The sequence below is a fragment of the Macaca thibetana genome, chromosome 11 (genome assembly GCF_024542745.1).
Source record: "Macaca thibetana thibetana isolate TM-01 chromosome 11, ASM2454274v1, whole genome shotgun sequence".
Lineage (NCBI taxonomy): Eukaryota > Metazoa > Chordata > Mammalia > Primates > Cercopithecidae > Macaca > Macaca thibetana.
The window spans coordinates 32,131,461-32,148,438 of record NC_065588.1 but is presented as its reverse complement, the minus strand read 5'-3'; the positions used below and the strand labels follow the sequence as shown (position 1 = coordinate 32,148,438).

At 38.7% G+C, this 16,978-nt stretch overlaps 1 protein-coding gene across 5 annotated transcripts in view; it reads right to left on the bottom strand.

The window, feature by feature from the left end:
* The window catches only part of BICD1 (BICD cargo adaptor 1), a 275,638-nt gene that overhangs the window by 163,865 nt on the left and 94,795 nt on the right, over positions 1-16,978 (bottom strand). For all 5 annotated transcript variants that reach the window (XR_007717722.1, XM_050748564.1, XM_050748563.1 and 2 more), the window contains exon 2: positions 4,548-4,760. Coding sequence is in view for 4 of the 5 variants with exons in the window: in XM_050748564.1 (XP_050604521.1) it covers positions 4,548-4,760 (213 nt within the window). In the remaining variant the exon portion in view is untranslated. The remainder of the gene's footprint in view (positions 1-4,547; positions 4,761-16,978) is intronic.

The window sequence follows — 16,978 nt, the reverse complement described above, 5'->3', positions numbered from 1 at the left end:
ACTTTAAATTATAGGCTTAATCTCTACTAAGGTCAATAATTCATTTGATAACTCCAATCTTCTGCATTCCACCTGAAGGCGCCTATCTTATGTGACATCTTTTTATCACATATATACCAGTTCTGGTTAGGAATACTGCATAACTGCTTTGTATACTTTGTAAATATTGCAGTTAATTCTAACATATCTTTTTTTTTTGAGACGCAGTCTCGCTCTGTTGCCCAGGCTGGAGGGCAGTGGCCAGATCTCAGCTCACTGCAAGCTCTGCCTCCTGGGTTTACACCATTCTCCTGCCTCAGCCTCCTGAGTAGCTGGGACTGCAGGTGCCCGCCACCTCGCCCGGCCCGTTTTTTGTATTTTTTAGTAGAGACGGGGTTTCACTGTGTTAGCCAGGATGGTCTCAATCTCCTGACGTCGTGATCCGCCCGTCTCGGCCTCCCAAAGTGCTGGGATTACAGGCTTGAGCCACCGTGCCCGGCCAATTCTAACATACCTTATATTGGAGACATTAACTGGTAATTGGGAGCATTAAGTTGTAATAAGTTTCATTAACCTATTTTATGGTTTCATTAATGTGGATTTTAGTTTAGTTTAGTACAAATAAGTATAAAAGTAAATATATTCTAGTATATTATACCTACAGGTTGAAGATAGAAAAAATGAAATTCAAACTTATTTACTAAATATCTGTTTACACCCTACAGCAATCTGCTTTCTTTATGCTTTTACCAAAATAATGCTGTGTCAAGAGAACTCAGAGATTTCTTCACTCTGTCTATGATTGGCCCTGTAGGATTAACTCCTAATTAGGTTAAGTTTAACTATTAATTTGGTTCTCCAATTTGGGTGACCAGTTTTTCTTTACACTCCCTGGATTTTATAAAATTATTATTGTTGTTATTATTTTTGAGACAGAGTCTCGCTGTGTCGCCAGGCTGGAGTGCAGTGGCACGATCGCGGTTCAATGCAATCTCTGCCTCCCGGGTTCAAGCAATTCTCTGCCTCAGCCTCCTGAGTAGTTGGGGACAGGCACCCACCACCATGCCTGGCTAAATTTTTAGTAGAAATGGGGTTTCACCACCTTGGCCAGGCTGATCTTGAGCTCACGACCTTGTGATCTACCCGCCTTGGCCTTCCAAAGTGCTGGGATTACAGGCATAAGCCACCACGCCCGGCCTGTAAAATTATTTAAAGTAGTTTACCACTAAATTCATATGTACAATAAGGCTAATAAAAATGTTTAAAAGTGAGAAATAGATTTTTAAAAAAAACCTAGGTTAGTGTTTTATACTTAAGCATAGCCCCAGAGCTTCTTAACAGTCAAGGCAGAAATAAAAATGTGTAATTCTACTGCCTGATTCATATCATGATAGAAAGAATTTTTGAGGTGATAAATTCAAAGAGATATTTATCTCATGTCTCTTACCCTAAGAATATAGATCTACATAATGAGTTATATTGTCAATGATATTTTTGGAGGACGCAGAACATTATTAATGATAATTGCTTATGTTTATTACGTATTCACTCTATATCAATATAATCTTAATATAAATTTTACAAACATCATGAATTTAATACTAAAACTTTCAGCAGAGCTGACTAGAATACTGATTTTCTAAAACCTAATTCAGTAATTTTTCCATTTTTCACCATACTATCCTGTAACTACTATTTATGGAAGAGAATTTGACATTGTAATCACACACAAACACACACACACACAGGTAAATCTTTCACACTGCACCCAACACATATGCATGCACACACACCTTTGCCAGGACAACAATACTACTGAAACAGGAAATGAGTCCTTTTAGTAAAGAAAAATGATCCCATTAATTAAGTTATTAAATACACAGCTTCTATCAAACTGATCATTTACTATATTTTGGGTTGGTTATCCTTGCACATTTCTCATGGTCCATTATGTCATAACTGTTCTAAGTTACATGATCTCTCTTCCAATCGCTGTACATCAGTTAATGCATATAGTACAAAAAATAAAACTGAGCTTACAAGGAAATCAAATCTGAGATTTCAACTTAATACCAACCATTAAAAGTCTGTTATCAATACACCAAAAAATAGAATTTATTCCTATTCTCCTTTTATGTTAGCTCTAAATGTTAATAATAATTCTTTTAGGTACAGCGAAACAAAATGTATCTGCTGGATTAAAAACAAAAACAAAAACTCAGGGTTATAGTAATATTACCAGCTCTCACCCCATCAGAAAGAACATTAACAAATACATTGTTGGCACACATGAAACACAAGACCTTTTATTTTCTTTTAGTTACCTGACAAATCTGAAGAAACACATTCATAGGCTAAAGTGCCTCAAGCTGTTTTAGATCAAAAATACCGAAATGTGGATATAACAAGTTATTCTCTTACTGCAAATCTACTATCGAAAATGCATAAAAATTGAAGGGTCACAACCAATTGATTTCTTCAGGAGATCATGGTGCTCATAGCAATGTCCCAATTGTGAGCCTTCCTCAACTTTGACAGGCCAAAAAATCTAAATTAGTGGTTCTTAAAATGTGGTTTCCAGAGCAGCAGCCCCCACATCACCTGGGAACTTGTTAGAGATGCAAATTATTGGGTCCTACCTCGATCTACTGAATCAGAATCTCTGGGAGAGGGCCCCATGTTCATGGGCTGATGAGTTCTCCAGGTGATTCAGATGTTCCTTCAAGTTGGAGAACTGATCTGAATGAAAGGCTCTTCAATTTGTTTTTCTTTTGCTGCCTCCATTCATTCCTAACTTGTAACTTCATGCTTAATTAACTTCTGCCACTCATCATAAATCTACTCATTGGAACTGCCCTCAAGCGCGGCTGTGTAAGTGAGGATGCTCCATCAATCATCACCACCTTGACTCACCCAGAAAAGCATCTGTGGATTCCCTGCCCCATCCTCAACCTTGGCTGTTCTTGGCTCAGCTGCAGCTGCTACACAACGGGGATTGCAGCTTTCAGAGGATCCACCCAACTAGCCATCAAGACTGCTCTACTCATTGGTCACATTCTTCTCCATAAACCACCTACATGCATGTGCACATGGTCCTCATGTTGCCTATGCCACGCCCTCTCTGCCAACTTGCACGTGACCCTGCTGCTCATGGCTGCTGAGGTTGCTCCCTGCAAATGTTTAGTGACTTGCTTAATCCAGAATGGTGGGCTTTGGCTCCACATGACCCTCTGTCCACTTCTGCAGTGGATGCTGGAATGTGCCACTGCACTCCAGATTGGGCAACAGAGTGACACCCTGTCTCAGAAAGAAGGAACCAAAGAGTAGCTGGGGTTTTAATAGTTGTTCACGTCGGAGGGAAATGAGGAGGCCCTGGTATCCTGAAAACTGTCTCATGTTCTTCTCAGTACTCAACACTAACTTCCACTTGACTGGATCCTTTCTCTGTCTTCACAAGTCATATTGCTATATTTGGGCATATCCAAAGATAATGAGATAAGTAAACCAGAAACCTTGCTGTCAGTATTCATTAGTTCATTGTAATATGAACATGTGTAAATGTAAATTATCTAGAAAATTCCAATAAATTCCGGACAACTTATATCTTATAAAAGTGAAACCCTATTTGCAATATGTCACTTATTTCAAATGTGGATTACTTCTCTTATAGTTTACAATATTGAAGAATATTTTCATCCTACATATTTCTATCACTAAAATGCTCAACTAGTGAGCCCATTTGGTTGTGGACCTGTCAATCACCACTGCATTGGTGTAGGAGTTAGAGGACGTCTGCGTCTCTTCTACAGTTTTCATATCAAAATACGGAGTGAATGATTGAATATAGTTTCCAAAAATGCTCTTACAGGGTTTGATGGATGAAGCTACTTTTGGCTATCTCTGTTTCCAACATCATCCACTAAACGATGACTCTGCCAGTCTGAAAATGATATGGCAGGTGATGCTGCCTTGGAAAATCTAACAAGGAATAGTGAGTTCGGTGGATGCTCAACACTCACAGACCGAGAGAGACTCCCTGACCTGATTCATTCCAGCCGTAATTTGCTGCCTTCTCTATAACCAGAAAAATAGTTTGGGGATCTGCATCACCAGACTCGAAGACTTCTCAGGACACTCGCCTAGGCTGTCATTCCCTGTGAGCAGTGTCCTGAGCCAACACCACTGTCAGTTGGAATTGGGGCTGATACAGAGCATTAGAGCCAACCGTTCTTCTCCACATTGTATTAAACCAGGTAATGCAGGGAGGAAGTGCTAAGGTCACTGTATTTTTAAAACACCTTTGCAGAAACAGTAAGGCCAATTCCCAAGTCCACAATACATACAAAACTTAATTCTCAAGAAACAATAAAAGAGAGAAAAGCTCATCTCAGAACAAGCTAGCTATCATTTCACTAAAAAATACGGAAAAGTTGCTAGCTCAGTATTAGTTGTTTTGTGCTTAATATAGCCCCTCTGATTAAATAAAAAGTGTTATTCCTCTCTGCTATGGAGAGAACTTTCTTATTTCTCCCTCTCACAAATCTCTCATAGGGAATTCGTTTGTTTACCTCTTTCAGATCCTGCACGACAGCGGTGAGCCTCTCATTTTCTGCCTGTACATTAGTGACCACAGCCCGGCTCTGTTTCAGCTCATTCTGCATCTCCAAGATCTTCCCGAGATAATAAGCCTCCTTTGATGCTGACTCCTGCAGAAGTGTTTCCTCCCGAGTCTCTCCATCTTCAGCAACCTTCCGGTGGATGGAGAAGGACTGCCCAAATGCCTGCAGAGTATGTGGGAAGAAACAGAGTGCACAATGAAATGCATCCTAGCCCTCTTTTCAGACTTGGCAAAATGTTTTCTTCTGCTTATATGTGTAAGAAAAGCTACTGTGCAAGACCCCCGAAATATAACAGTCTAGCAGCTCTCATTGATGCCTGAAATAATTCAATTCACTCAACAAGGAAAAAGAAAATTTTAAAATACCTTGCGAAAAAAGATGTAATGCATTAAAGAAAACTTGAAAAACGTTGCTTGCTTTATGTTCTCATTTTTTTCGACAACTCTTATCAAGAAATAGTTCAGTGCTAATAAGCCCATCAAAATTCATGTCATCTTCATTTTTTAAAAAATTCCACAAATATTTTACAAAAAAGAAAACAATCATTTAGTATGCTTTCTAATATATTGGCAGTAAGGACAGTCCAATTATAAACAGTATCCTTAAGAGTTAAAATTACCAAACAGCATTTAAATTGCCCAGTACCACAAAAAGAGACACTGAATATCATCTCTGTATGAGAAAACATATGTGTCTGTTTATTTGTGCAAAAAGAAGTACAGGAGAAAAAAAGTAGAAACTAAACTGGTTACTTATGGGGTGGGTGGGAATGGGGTGGGAAGAATGGGAGAGTGAGATGTGACAGAAGGGATAAGGTGGGATGACACTTTTCTGAAATGCCTTTTCATATAGTTCTTCTTTCTTTTTGAGATGGAGTCTAGCTTGTCACCCAGGATAGAGTGCAGTGGTGTGATCTGGCGCTACTGCAACCTCCGCCTCCTGGGTTCGAGCAATTCTCCTACTTCAGCCTCCCATGTAGCTGGGACTACAGGCGCCCACCACCACGCCCAGCTAATTTTTGTCCTTTTAGTAGAGAAGGGGTTTTACCATGTTGGCCAGGCTGGTCTCAAACTCCTGACCTCAAGTGATCCAACCGCCTCGGTCTCCCAAAGTGCTGGGATTACAGGCGTGAGCCACCGTGCCCGGCCCCTTTTCACAGAGTTCAGACTCTAAGAACTATAGTCATGTTTCACATCCCCCAAATAAATAATAATTAAAACCAACCTGTCGGTATTGAGGGAACCCAAAATGGAACACAAACAGTAACAAAAGAACCTAGCTGTATTACAAATGAAAAACAACAGCCACCATGAAAGAGGTAAGAAAGAAAATATCTAACCTAATTTTGGAAATCAGTACTTTTATTATATATCTTAAGACTAGACAAAAAGGACTGTACCCAAACACTATATAGTCTTTCTGGTAAACTTGTTTCTCATAGGGATTATGGAAATCACAGTTCTGAAACTTCTTTACATATATACTAGGGTTGAGCAAATAAGTAAATATATTGTAGATAATGAATGCCAGGTTTCTAATTGTTGGAGAAAAAGCCACGAGTAAGGAAAAAGAGATATCTAAAAGGAAACTAGTGGTATTGAGTTGTAAGTGGAAGTATCAGTAAGTGGATAAACTTATTGTTTTTAATAGGTAGATAAATATTCATAGGTATACAGATATGGAGAGAGAGGGAGAGAGAAACATGTTCGTGTATGTGTATATACAGACACATTATTTCCTAGCACTGTAAGGAGAGGGCCTAGAAGCAATGATATACCAGTAGCAATGAGCATATCCAGCACCCAGATTTTGTTTCTAAATACCAATCTCCAGTACAAAGAACTAGGGTCTTTGGAGAAGTTACTGATTCTAGGACTGACACATCTTGTGATGCCAGAGTTACAAAATGCATTTAAAAGATGACGGGGATGTGTCAAAAGGAGACAAGAGCCTGTCTGATGGGGCTTCCAATGGCCAAATCTATTTTGAGAAAAAAATTATAGTAATTATATCTCCACATTAACACAATAAATGAATAAATGGCAGAAGAACAGCTCTTCCTTACAACAGAATTCTAATAAAATAGAAGGAATGATGGAAATAAAATGTATCAGCATTTTAGCAAACATTAATAATCGTTACAGGTAAGAATCATCAATAGAATCTAAAATTAATGGGCAAAAGTATGATGAGAAACAGGATGTTTGCAGAGTCTTAAAGCGTCTCCCCCCAAGGTACTTATTAATTCTAATGGGAAAAATAGTAACTTTGCAGTGGAGAAACCTGGTAGACACCACCTTATCTAAGTGACCAAAACTTAGATCAACAGCAATGAGACATACTGACATCATATACCCTCTGATATAATACTTTGGGGGCTGGGGGCAGTGGCTCGCGTCTGTAATCCTGCTCTTTGGGAGACAGAGGTGGGAGACAGATCATCTGAGGTCAGGAGTTCGAGACCAGCCTGGCCAACATGGCAAAACCCTGTCTCTACTAAAAATACAAAAATTATCCAGGTGTGGTGGTGTGTGCCTGTGGTCCCAGGTTCACAGGAGGCTGAGGCAGGAGAATCACTTGAACCCAGGAGACGGAGGTTGCAGTGAGCCGAGATTGTGCCACTGCACTCTAGCAAGGCAACAGAGGGAGACTCCTTCTCAAAAAAAACAAAAAACAAAAAACCATTGGGAAGGGCACAACGTAACTTCAATGGTAATTCTTATCCTAAGAAAACATCAGACAAACCCAAACTGGGGATGTTGTACAAAATCACTGGTCAGGACTCTTCAAAAGCAGGAAGTTGCAAAAATTATAGAAAGACTCCTCCAGACTAGATGAGACTAACAAGACATCACAATTAAGTGTTGTATGGGATTCTGGATTGGATCCTGGGCTTTAAAAAGGACACTAGTAGGACAATCGGCAAACTGAAATAAGTTATTTAGGTTAGTTAGTGATGCTATTATACCAACATCAATTTCTGTTTCCTTCACCGTACTACGGTTATGTAAGATGGTAACATTTGGGGAAGTTGCATCAAGGGTACATGAAAATCAGTGTAGTATTTTGGGGCAACTTTTTTCTAAGTCTAAAGTTATTTCAAACAAAAAGTTAAAAAATAAATAAATGTAGTCTCTGCCTTAAAAGAGTTGATAGATTTGGTGAAATACTGGCACACAGAGTTATGAAAGAAGAGAAGGACACGAACACCAAGGAGATACTATATTCAATGAGAAGTACTGTGGCTTTCTGGCATAACTTGTGATTTTATTACATTTTGAAATTTAAAATGTCATAGCAGGCTAGACCCGGTGGCTAATGCCTGTAATTCTAGCACTTTGGGAGGCCGAGGTGGCAGATCACTTGAAGTCAGGCATTCGAGACCAGCCTGGCCAACATCACAAAACTCCGTCTCTGTTAAAATACAAAAATTAGCTGGGCGTGTTTGTGCATGCCTGTAATCCCAGCTACTTGGGTGGCTGAGGCAGGAGAATCACTTGAACCTGGGAAATGGAGGTTGCAGTGAGCCGAGATCATGCCACTGCACTCCAGCCTGGGCAACATAGCGAGACTCTGTCTCAAAAATAAAATAAAATAAAATAAAATAAAATAAAATAAAATGTCGCAGCATATTGCTTCTGGATTATGCTATCATCTATAAAAAGATTAGGCTGGAATGAACCTGTGAAACTTAGTTTCATATTTGTTATAAACCTTAAGGCGGAAAATATATGTGTTAATCAATGTAAGAAACAACTTATAAAAACAATCTGGTACACCTCCCTAAATTACACTCACAGAAACAGAAACTTAAAAAAAACAAAAACAAAAATAAAAAGCACTTAAAACCCATGTCTGAGTTAAACTACCTTAGAATCTTGACATGGATCAAAATCAAAAGATAGTCCCTAAGCATCAATGAGACAGAAATATTCCAGTATCGATGTCCATCTGTACATACAGAGTAAAATATTGCTGGTGCCTGGCTTGTTCAGTCTCTCAACAGAAATTCTTATTTGAGTAGTCAGATTTCCAGATGTGGTGATGAGCACAGGTACTCATGAATAGATGAGAAATTATCTTTGCAGATGATGTTGACTTTGCGCTTGCATCAGTAATGATCAGATTCTGAGGTCAATTCTGAATTCAGTACCCATTAAAAGGCCTCTGGAGGGGAAGCGTCTGATAGCCTCTCTCCCTGTCCCCACTGTGGCCTGCTGAGTCTTCAACAGATCATCACCCTGCACAGGACTCCTCACTGTATAGTCAAGTATTAGTACAATTTAAAATTAGCATGAACTGTCAAGAACCCCAGTTGGCTTTTTTTTTTTTTTTTTTTTCCACAACTGTTTCCCCATTTCTACGTACAGGAAACTGGAAATGTCTGTCACAAGGCCATTTCCTTCACTCTGCCAGAGTAAAAGCAATAATTTGGCCATTCTGTGGCTCTCGTATTTTTCACAGCACACAGGCAATGCTCTCTTGCCAGCTAAAACAACCCCTAAAGTCTTAAGAGCAAGTGACTTTATTATTCCACCCTTCCACCCATGATTTAAAGTTTTCAAAAAGTGTACTCTGGATCTAGCACCAAAGGAGATAAACATTTCAGATACAGACCCAGAATAGATTTTCAAAAAAGAATCAAGAATTGAAATTGCAAATATCCAAATGTTGATAAATCCTCCATTCATATTTATTCCAGTTCAGAAACCTTAACTGAACATATGGGTTTCCAAAATTAGCCATGATATTTATGAAGAACTTGGCCCTTCACTGGACCTGATTTGAAAAACAATGAAAGTATATGAGGTTATCCAAGGACACTAACCATCATGTTTTTTACTTGAAATAGCAAAATAACACCAATCCCGCACAAGCTCAAGGTGCCTCATGATCCGCATTTGAAAATCCACTGAGAACTAAGAACACTACTCAGAAAATGGCTGCTTTTAAGAAAGGGAGGGGGAAGGAGGAAACACTCCTATTTTAATCTAATTCCTAACTGTCAGCAACTAGAATTGGGTATGACACCCAACTGACATCTATCATCTGGCTACTTGTTAAAGTTGATTTACCAGACTTGTCTGGCTCCACCAGGTACCTCCTTCCTCCATCACCTCCTGAGTATCTCCTGACAAAGCCAGGCCTGATAGAAGGGAAACAATGTTTTTCAAGGTTACTGAAGCTGCATTTTTGGCTGAAATCATAAAACTAGCTTCAATCTGTATTTATAGGAGCTTTAGGGTAGTCGTGCTTCTAGTTATATTTTGTTCAGATCACAAATTCCTTTTAGGTACTGCAATCATTTCAAGGGTAATTTTTGTTTAAAATAAGTTGAAGTAAACTGACATTTTTCTATATACGTTTAGAATGTATTATGATTTCTTGTCATGCCTGTAGCTATAATTGCACAACATCACTTTTAGTATATTCCATTGCATGGAGCAAATTTGCTTTAAATTAGATGTGACTGTAAGTCCAGTTAGCTACGTAATAAGTACTTTGTTTTCTCCTTCTACTTACATGACTTCTTAATGCAAAGAAAATTGATATTTTATGTGTTCATATTCAGGATGATATGTTAACTAATAAACAGAAATTTCTTACCCATTATTCTTTATAATATGAAAGATAAAAGAAATAAAAATTTGACTAGTATATTTAATATCACTTTATCTTTAAAATGTTCTCTTTGGTCACAGAATTTTCATTCGTTCATCTTAAGAACTGTGGCAGGCCGGGCGCGGTGGCTCAAGCCTGTAATCCCAGCACTTTGGGAGGCCGAGACGAGCGGATCACTAGGTCAGGAGATCGAGACCATCCTGGCTAACACGGTGAAACCCCGTCTCTACTAAAAAATACAAAAAACTAGCCGGGCGAGGTGGCGGGCGCCTGTAGTCCCAGCTACTCAGGAGGCTGAGACAGGAGAATGGCCCGAACCCGGGAGGCGGAGCTTGCAGTGAGCTGAGATCCGGCCACTGCACTCCAGCCTGGGCGACAGAGCGAGACTCCGTCTCAAAAAAAAAAAAAAAAAAAAAAAAAAAAGAACTGTGGCAGAACGTGTACTAGGTCACCCAATGACATTAGACAAAACACTTTTGATTTGAAACTGCAAAATAATACTAAAATTCATTCGTTCATTTGTTATTCATTCACTCCTCAAGTATTTACAAAGCACTGTACTATGACAGGCACTGCTTTAGGCACTGGAGGATTCAGCTACGTTCTGGGAAAACGAAAAACAAAAAACTGTGATCCAGAGCATGTATTCTAGTGGAACATAAACAAATCATTAGGTGCATGGCATGGCATAGTGTTGAAAAAGTTCTGAGAAGAAAATGGAGGCAAGATAAGAACATAGGCTAGCAGTACCCAATGGAACTTTCTGTGATGATGTATCTGTGTTGTCCAATATGGTAACTATTAGCCACACGCGGCTACTGAGCTTTTGAAATGTGGCTGGTATGACCAAAGTACTGAATTTTTTATTTTATGTCATTTAATTAATTTTAGTTGTCATATATGGCTAGTGACTACTATGTTGGACAGGAATAGAGGGCAACCCAGGTGTGTTCCGTGGGAACCTCATATAGAAAGGGCAGTCAGGGAAGAGGTGACCTTTGGGCAGAGACTGGAACAAAGTGAGGGAGTGACCTAGAACCTGGCCTTTCCCCCAGAGAAGAACGAACCTGGCCTTTCCCCCAGTGCTTACAGCACTGCTATGGTGCCTCTTTAAAGACAATCACTGGCCATTCTTTATAGTCTCTTCTGAAGTATTTTAAGATCTGAGTGCTCCAGAGGATATTCAGACATAATCTAACTTGTAGGAAGAAAAAGGTTGCCTAGTGGCCTGACATGGTACTCCCTCCCCAATGAACTGGTTTACTTTACTTGAACACATAACAAAAATTATCTGACCAATTACCTTTCTGTTGCCTCAGCAGACAGGAAATTCAGCATTAAATGCTCAATAGCAATAACGAAAATACCTTAAGGTTTTGGTGTAATTATCTCTGTTTTCTCTACATTGTTCTGCATTTTTATTGTGCTTATCCCATTGTATTGGTTTCTTCTACTTCAAACATTTTTGGAGTAGAAAGCATATGAGTTATAATCACATCAAATGGTTAAAATGATGCTTCATTACTGTTTGTTTTAAACGAAGTCTTAATAAAAATCCTTATTAAGGCATGGAATTTGAGAGTTTAAGAGGTATGAAAGCTCTTCTAATGATTCATCCTTATTCCATGAAAAACACTGAGCCCAGACTGGGCGCGGTGGCTCACGTCTGTAATCCCAGCAGTTTGGTAGGCCGAGGCGGGTGGATCACCTAAGATCCACCTGGCCAACATAGTGAAATCCCATCTCTATTAAAAATACAAAAATTAGCCAGGTGTGATGGCAGGTGCTTGTAATCCCAGCTACTCTGAAGGCTGAGGCAGGAGAATCGTTGAACCCAGGAGGCAGAGGTTGCAGTGAGCCGAGATTGTGCCACTGCACTGCAGCCTGGGCAACAAAGTGAGATTCTGTCTCAAAAAAGAAAAAAAAAAAAGAAGGAAAGAAAGAAAGAAAACACTGAGCCCAAAGGATCTGATGAAGCACAAAAAATAGGAAGAACCCAGCTAAACATATTAGAACTGACTGAGAAGTGTCTCTCAAACTACTGCTGCATATTCCAGCAGCAAAGAGTCTTAGAGAGTAGATTCAATTAGAAAAGAGGAGCTCACAGGAGGCCAGGCGACCCAGAAGTGCCCAGCCAGGAGAAACCAGTTTCCATGTTGCATATGGCTCAAAAGTTAATAGGAGACATTAGGTCTCCCTGACAGATGCAAGCCTGATCCTTGAAAGGGCAGATGTACTCATAAAAGGGCAAAAGAAGTTAAGAGTGTGGGCTCCTGAGCTGGACCAACTCTGCCACTTACTGTGTGACATTGGGCAAATTACATAACATTCTGTGACTCCATTTTGTCATCTGTAAAATGGGGATAATAATAGCTTCTTTCTCATACTGCCATGAGGCTTAAAAGAGAAAATCTATGTATCACTTGGAACAGACCTTGGTACAAATATAGTAAGTACTCAATGACTGTTGGCTATTATTAGCAGAAAGACGACATGCTTTGGAATCAAATCCATTGGGGTTTAATGCAAATGCATTTGGGTTTAAATCTGCCTCTTCTGAAATCTTTGGCAAGGTTTTTAAGTTCTATGTTTCAGTTATCTCATGCATAAAATGAGAACAATAACATCTACCTTAAAGGTAAGAAGAGCCTAGTCCTAAAAGGCAAGGATATCAGATAAGAGATATAAAATTCGTACCAAAATGCCTCGGACACAGTAAATGCTTATTAAATATCAATGCCAATCCTCTTCTCTTCCGACCTTGGAAAGTCTCAGATTGAACACGGGCAAGTTGTTGCTTCCTCTGGTGTAAAGGTTTTCCTTGGACTTATCCAAGACTCAGGTGGCCGTTCACCTCATTATGAGAGCAGCTCCCTACTCATTTGTGAAAGACTCAACCTCCTGCTAGGAAAGGAGTCCTGACGTATCTTCTTTCTCATTAAGTCATTAAAAATGTACAAGGACAAACACAGAGAAACTTCTCGAGGCATAGGCTCTTACGGTTTATATTAGCAAAGGACGCAGTTTTTTGTTTGTTTGTTTTTTTCTCTTAACGGGAATTTTTAATTCTTTCTTAACTTCCTCAGTGTTTTCTAGCTTTTAACCTAACTCCCACCCAATTATAAATTCCATCCATGTGGGAAACACAGAATATCTAATTACCAATTTTTGATTCTCATTTTGTATTCTGAAAACCATTTTTCAATAATCATAAAAACAAAAGACATGCATTTTAAAAGAGATTTTTTTTAAATCGATCACATATTCTTAACTGATTTAATCATCACATTACATGCCTACCGAGTATCATTCAAGTAAATAGCATATCATATTTTCTATACTTCTTAACTAAATATTCTATGATAACCTGGTGTTAATACCCCAGGTTTTTCTAAGATAATACCCAATAGCCTATTATTTAGATATATATTTATTTAAAGCCTGGATTTTTTTCTAACCCTGATGGTTCGTAATTTGTACCTCTATTTGCTTAATAAACTCCCTTTTCAACTGTTCAGAGAGTTTTTTTGTATTTTGTGGTTATATATCGAATATGCACAAAAAATTTATGACAAAATATAAGCACAAAATGTAACATTAAAATACATTCCTGTAGTTTAAGAAAGGGACCAAGACCCACTAGCCTCAAAGGCCTCTGTCTGTCCTTCCTCGGTCCTCTCTCTCTCGTTGTACCCTTGGCCACTCCCCAAGGAAACACTATCCTGCATTTTGTATTACCATTTTCTTTATAGTTAACCATATATGTATGTTTCTATAAATAAAATGCTGTTTAATATTGTAATAAAATACTGTTTGTAAAATTCATATGATGAAATCCTTCCATATGCACTCTTTTGCAATTTGCTTTTGGAACTCAACTTTAAATTCCGTTTATTCATTCTGATTAATGTAGTTGCAGTTACATTAATGTAGCAGATAAACTGCAGCTACGTTAATGTAGTTTTCATTGTTATAGTCTACTGGATATATACCTCATATTAATAATCCATTCTCCTGACAATGGATGATTGGATTGTTTCCAGTATTTTGCTATTATAAACAATGTAGCTATGAACACTCTTGGGCATATCACTTAGGTTAGTACTTTTCAAAATACATTTGCTGAAGGAAGAGTTTTCTTTCTTTCTTTTCTTTTTTTTTTTTTTTTTTTGAGATGTTGTCTTGCTCTGTCTCCCAGGCTGGAGTGCAGTGGTGTGATCTCCGCTCACTGCAACCTCCACCTCCCAGGTTCAAGTGATTCTCCTACCTCAGCCTCCTGAGTAGCTGGGATTACAGGCATGAGCTGCCGCTCCCAGCCTGGGAGAGTTTTATTTCTAATCATTGTGGGCTAATGCTTTTTATTTATGAAATACAATAAAAATAAATTACTATATGCATATTCCTACCATGTGATCCAACCATTCCACTCTTAGGTATTTATTTATTCAAGAAAGCATGTGATCACATAAAGATTTATACACAAATTTCATAGCAGCCAAAATGCAAACAATTGAAATATCCATCAATTGGTGAACAAAAAACCAAGTTGTGACATATCCATACAATGGAATACTAATCAGCAATAAAAAGGAGTAAACTATTGATATATCCAACAACGTGGCTGAATTGCAAAATACTATGCTAAGTAAAATAAGCCAGACAAAAGCAAGAGTACATTCAGTAAAATTCCATTTACATGAAATTCTAGAGAATGCAAACGAATCTATAGTGACAATAGGCAGATCAGTGGTTGCACTGGGGAGGGGACAGGAGTGGAGGATTATGAAGAGATATGGAGGGGCATATGGGAGAGATTACAAAAGGACGAGAAAATATTTTAGAGAGTGACGGATATGTTCATTATCTTGGTTGTGTTGATGATTTCACAAGTATATACATATGTCAAAATTGACGTATAATAAATTGCACAATTTAAAGAGTGCAATTTGATCAATTATACATCAACAAAGCTGTAAAATCATAAATATTAGAAAAATATGAGAAAAAAGCACAAAATACAAGCCTCAATATTTCCATCATAAAATTTGACATAAAATTGTATTTCAATAAATTTAATCAGAAGACAAGTGATTACAAAAACTGTACCATTATTCACTGAAAGCATGATTCATATAAACTACTTATCTTGCTGCAGATCTGTAGGAAATAATTTGCAAACCAGCACTGGCCCCCAGGTACAATTTGAGTAGCATTATCCTAAGCCACATGTGCAAGAGTTTCTCAAGCAGTGGTTCTCAACCTTAGGAACCCATTAGAATCACTTGGGGAGCTTTTTAAAAACAAAGACATACAGATTCCATCTCCAAATATTCTGAGTTAACTAATTTGGCAAAGAGATTCCCAAATATTCTTGGTTCAAGGGACACTACTAGGTGGCTCAATTTTTTCAGGGTTCTAGGCACCCCTAGAACAAATTCCTAACAATTCCATTTAAGTAGTTAGGTCCAAAAACCTCAACAAGTCTTTTTGTCCTAACAACGCAGTAGCTGTTTGAAAAATCTGTACGAAAATACCAAAGAAAAAAGTTTTATTTCATTCTTAAATAACCTCAATTACTTATTAATGGAATGTGTGCACTCGTTGGGCACTACACAACTTCTTAAACTTTGGAATCATATTGGAATCTACCACCCTTATTTCCTCTTCCATATTGATTTTCATGATACCTGCTTTTTGTTACAGCAACCACTGAAAACCCAGCTGTGCATAACAGAAAGGGATGCTGTGTAGGGGGTAACACTGAGACTGAACTGAACTATCTTGAGCTAGTAATTCACATTGTGTTCAACAGATGCCAAGTAACACCGTGTTCCCCTTGAACATTTAAGATACCCCATGGTCTTCTGTGAGTTTGCTGTGGTTCCCCAGGGCATCTTGGCATACCATTTGGGAATCACAGGTCTGGGGTAAGGGCCAGGTGTAAGTATTTCCGACATGCTCATTTTGGGAGGCTAATATATGATGCCAGGCTTGAGAAGCATTGCTCTGGAGTGTGGGCAGTGTTGTAGATTACACACAGCTTCCACTCCTCCTGACAAGGCTGAAGAGTTCTCCAAAGTGGCTGTACTAATTCAACTGCCACCAGCGGTGTCTAAGGGTTCCCGTTTGTGACTCTACATCCTTATGGTTGTTTTTTAAGACTTAAAAATTTTGGCCACCCTGGAGAGTGTGAAACAGTATCACCTGGTGCTTCTCATTTGCATTTCCCTGAGTACTAATAAAGTTAAGTGGTTTCACATTTTTATTGACCATTCACATTGTCACTTTTTTTTTTTTTTTTTTTTTTTTTTTTTTTTTTTAAGACAGGGTCTCTCTGTTGCCCAGGCTAGAGTGCAGTGGCATGATCACAGCTCATTGCAACCTCCACCTCCCAGGCTCAGGCAATCCTCCCACCTCAGCCTCCCAAGTAGCTGGGAACACAGATGCCTGCCACTACACCCAGCCAATTTTTGTATTTTTTGTAGAGATAGGGTTTCACCATGTTGCCCAGGCTGGCCTCAAACTCCTGGGCTCAAGCAATCCACCTGTCTAGGCCTCCCAAAGTGTTGGGATTACAGATGTGAGCCACCACACCCAACCTCACATTTCCACTTCTGCGTAGTTTCTATTCAAGGCTTTTGTTCATTTTTCTCCAGAGTACTTTTTTCCTTTATTAGTCAGTTACATGTATGGCAAGTATCTCCCTCGAGTATTTATGGGTTGCTTCTTAATTCATTTTACAGTACTTTTGATGAAGA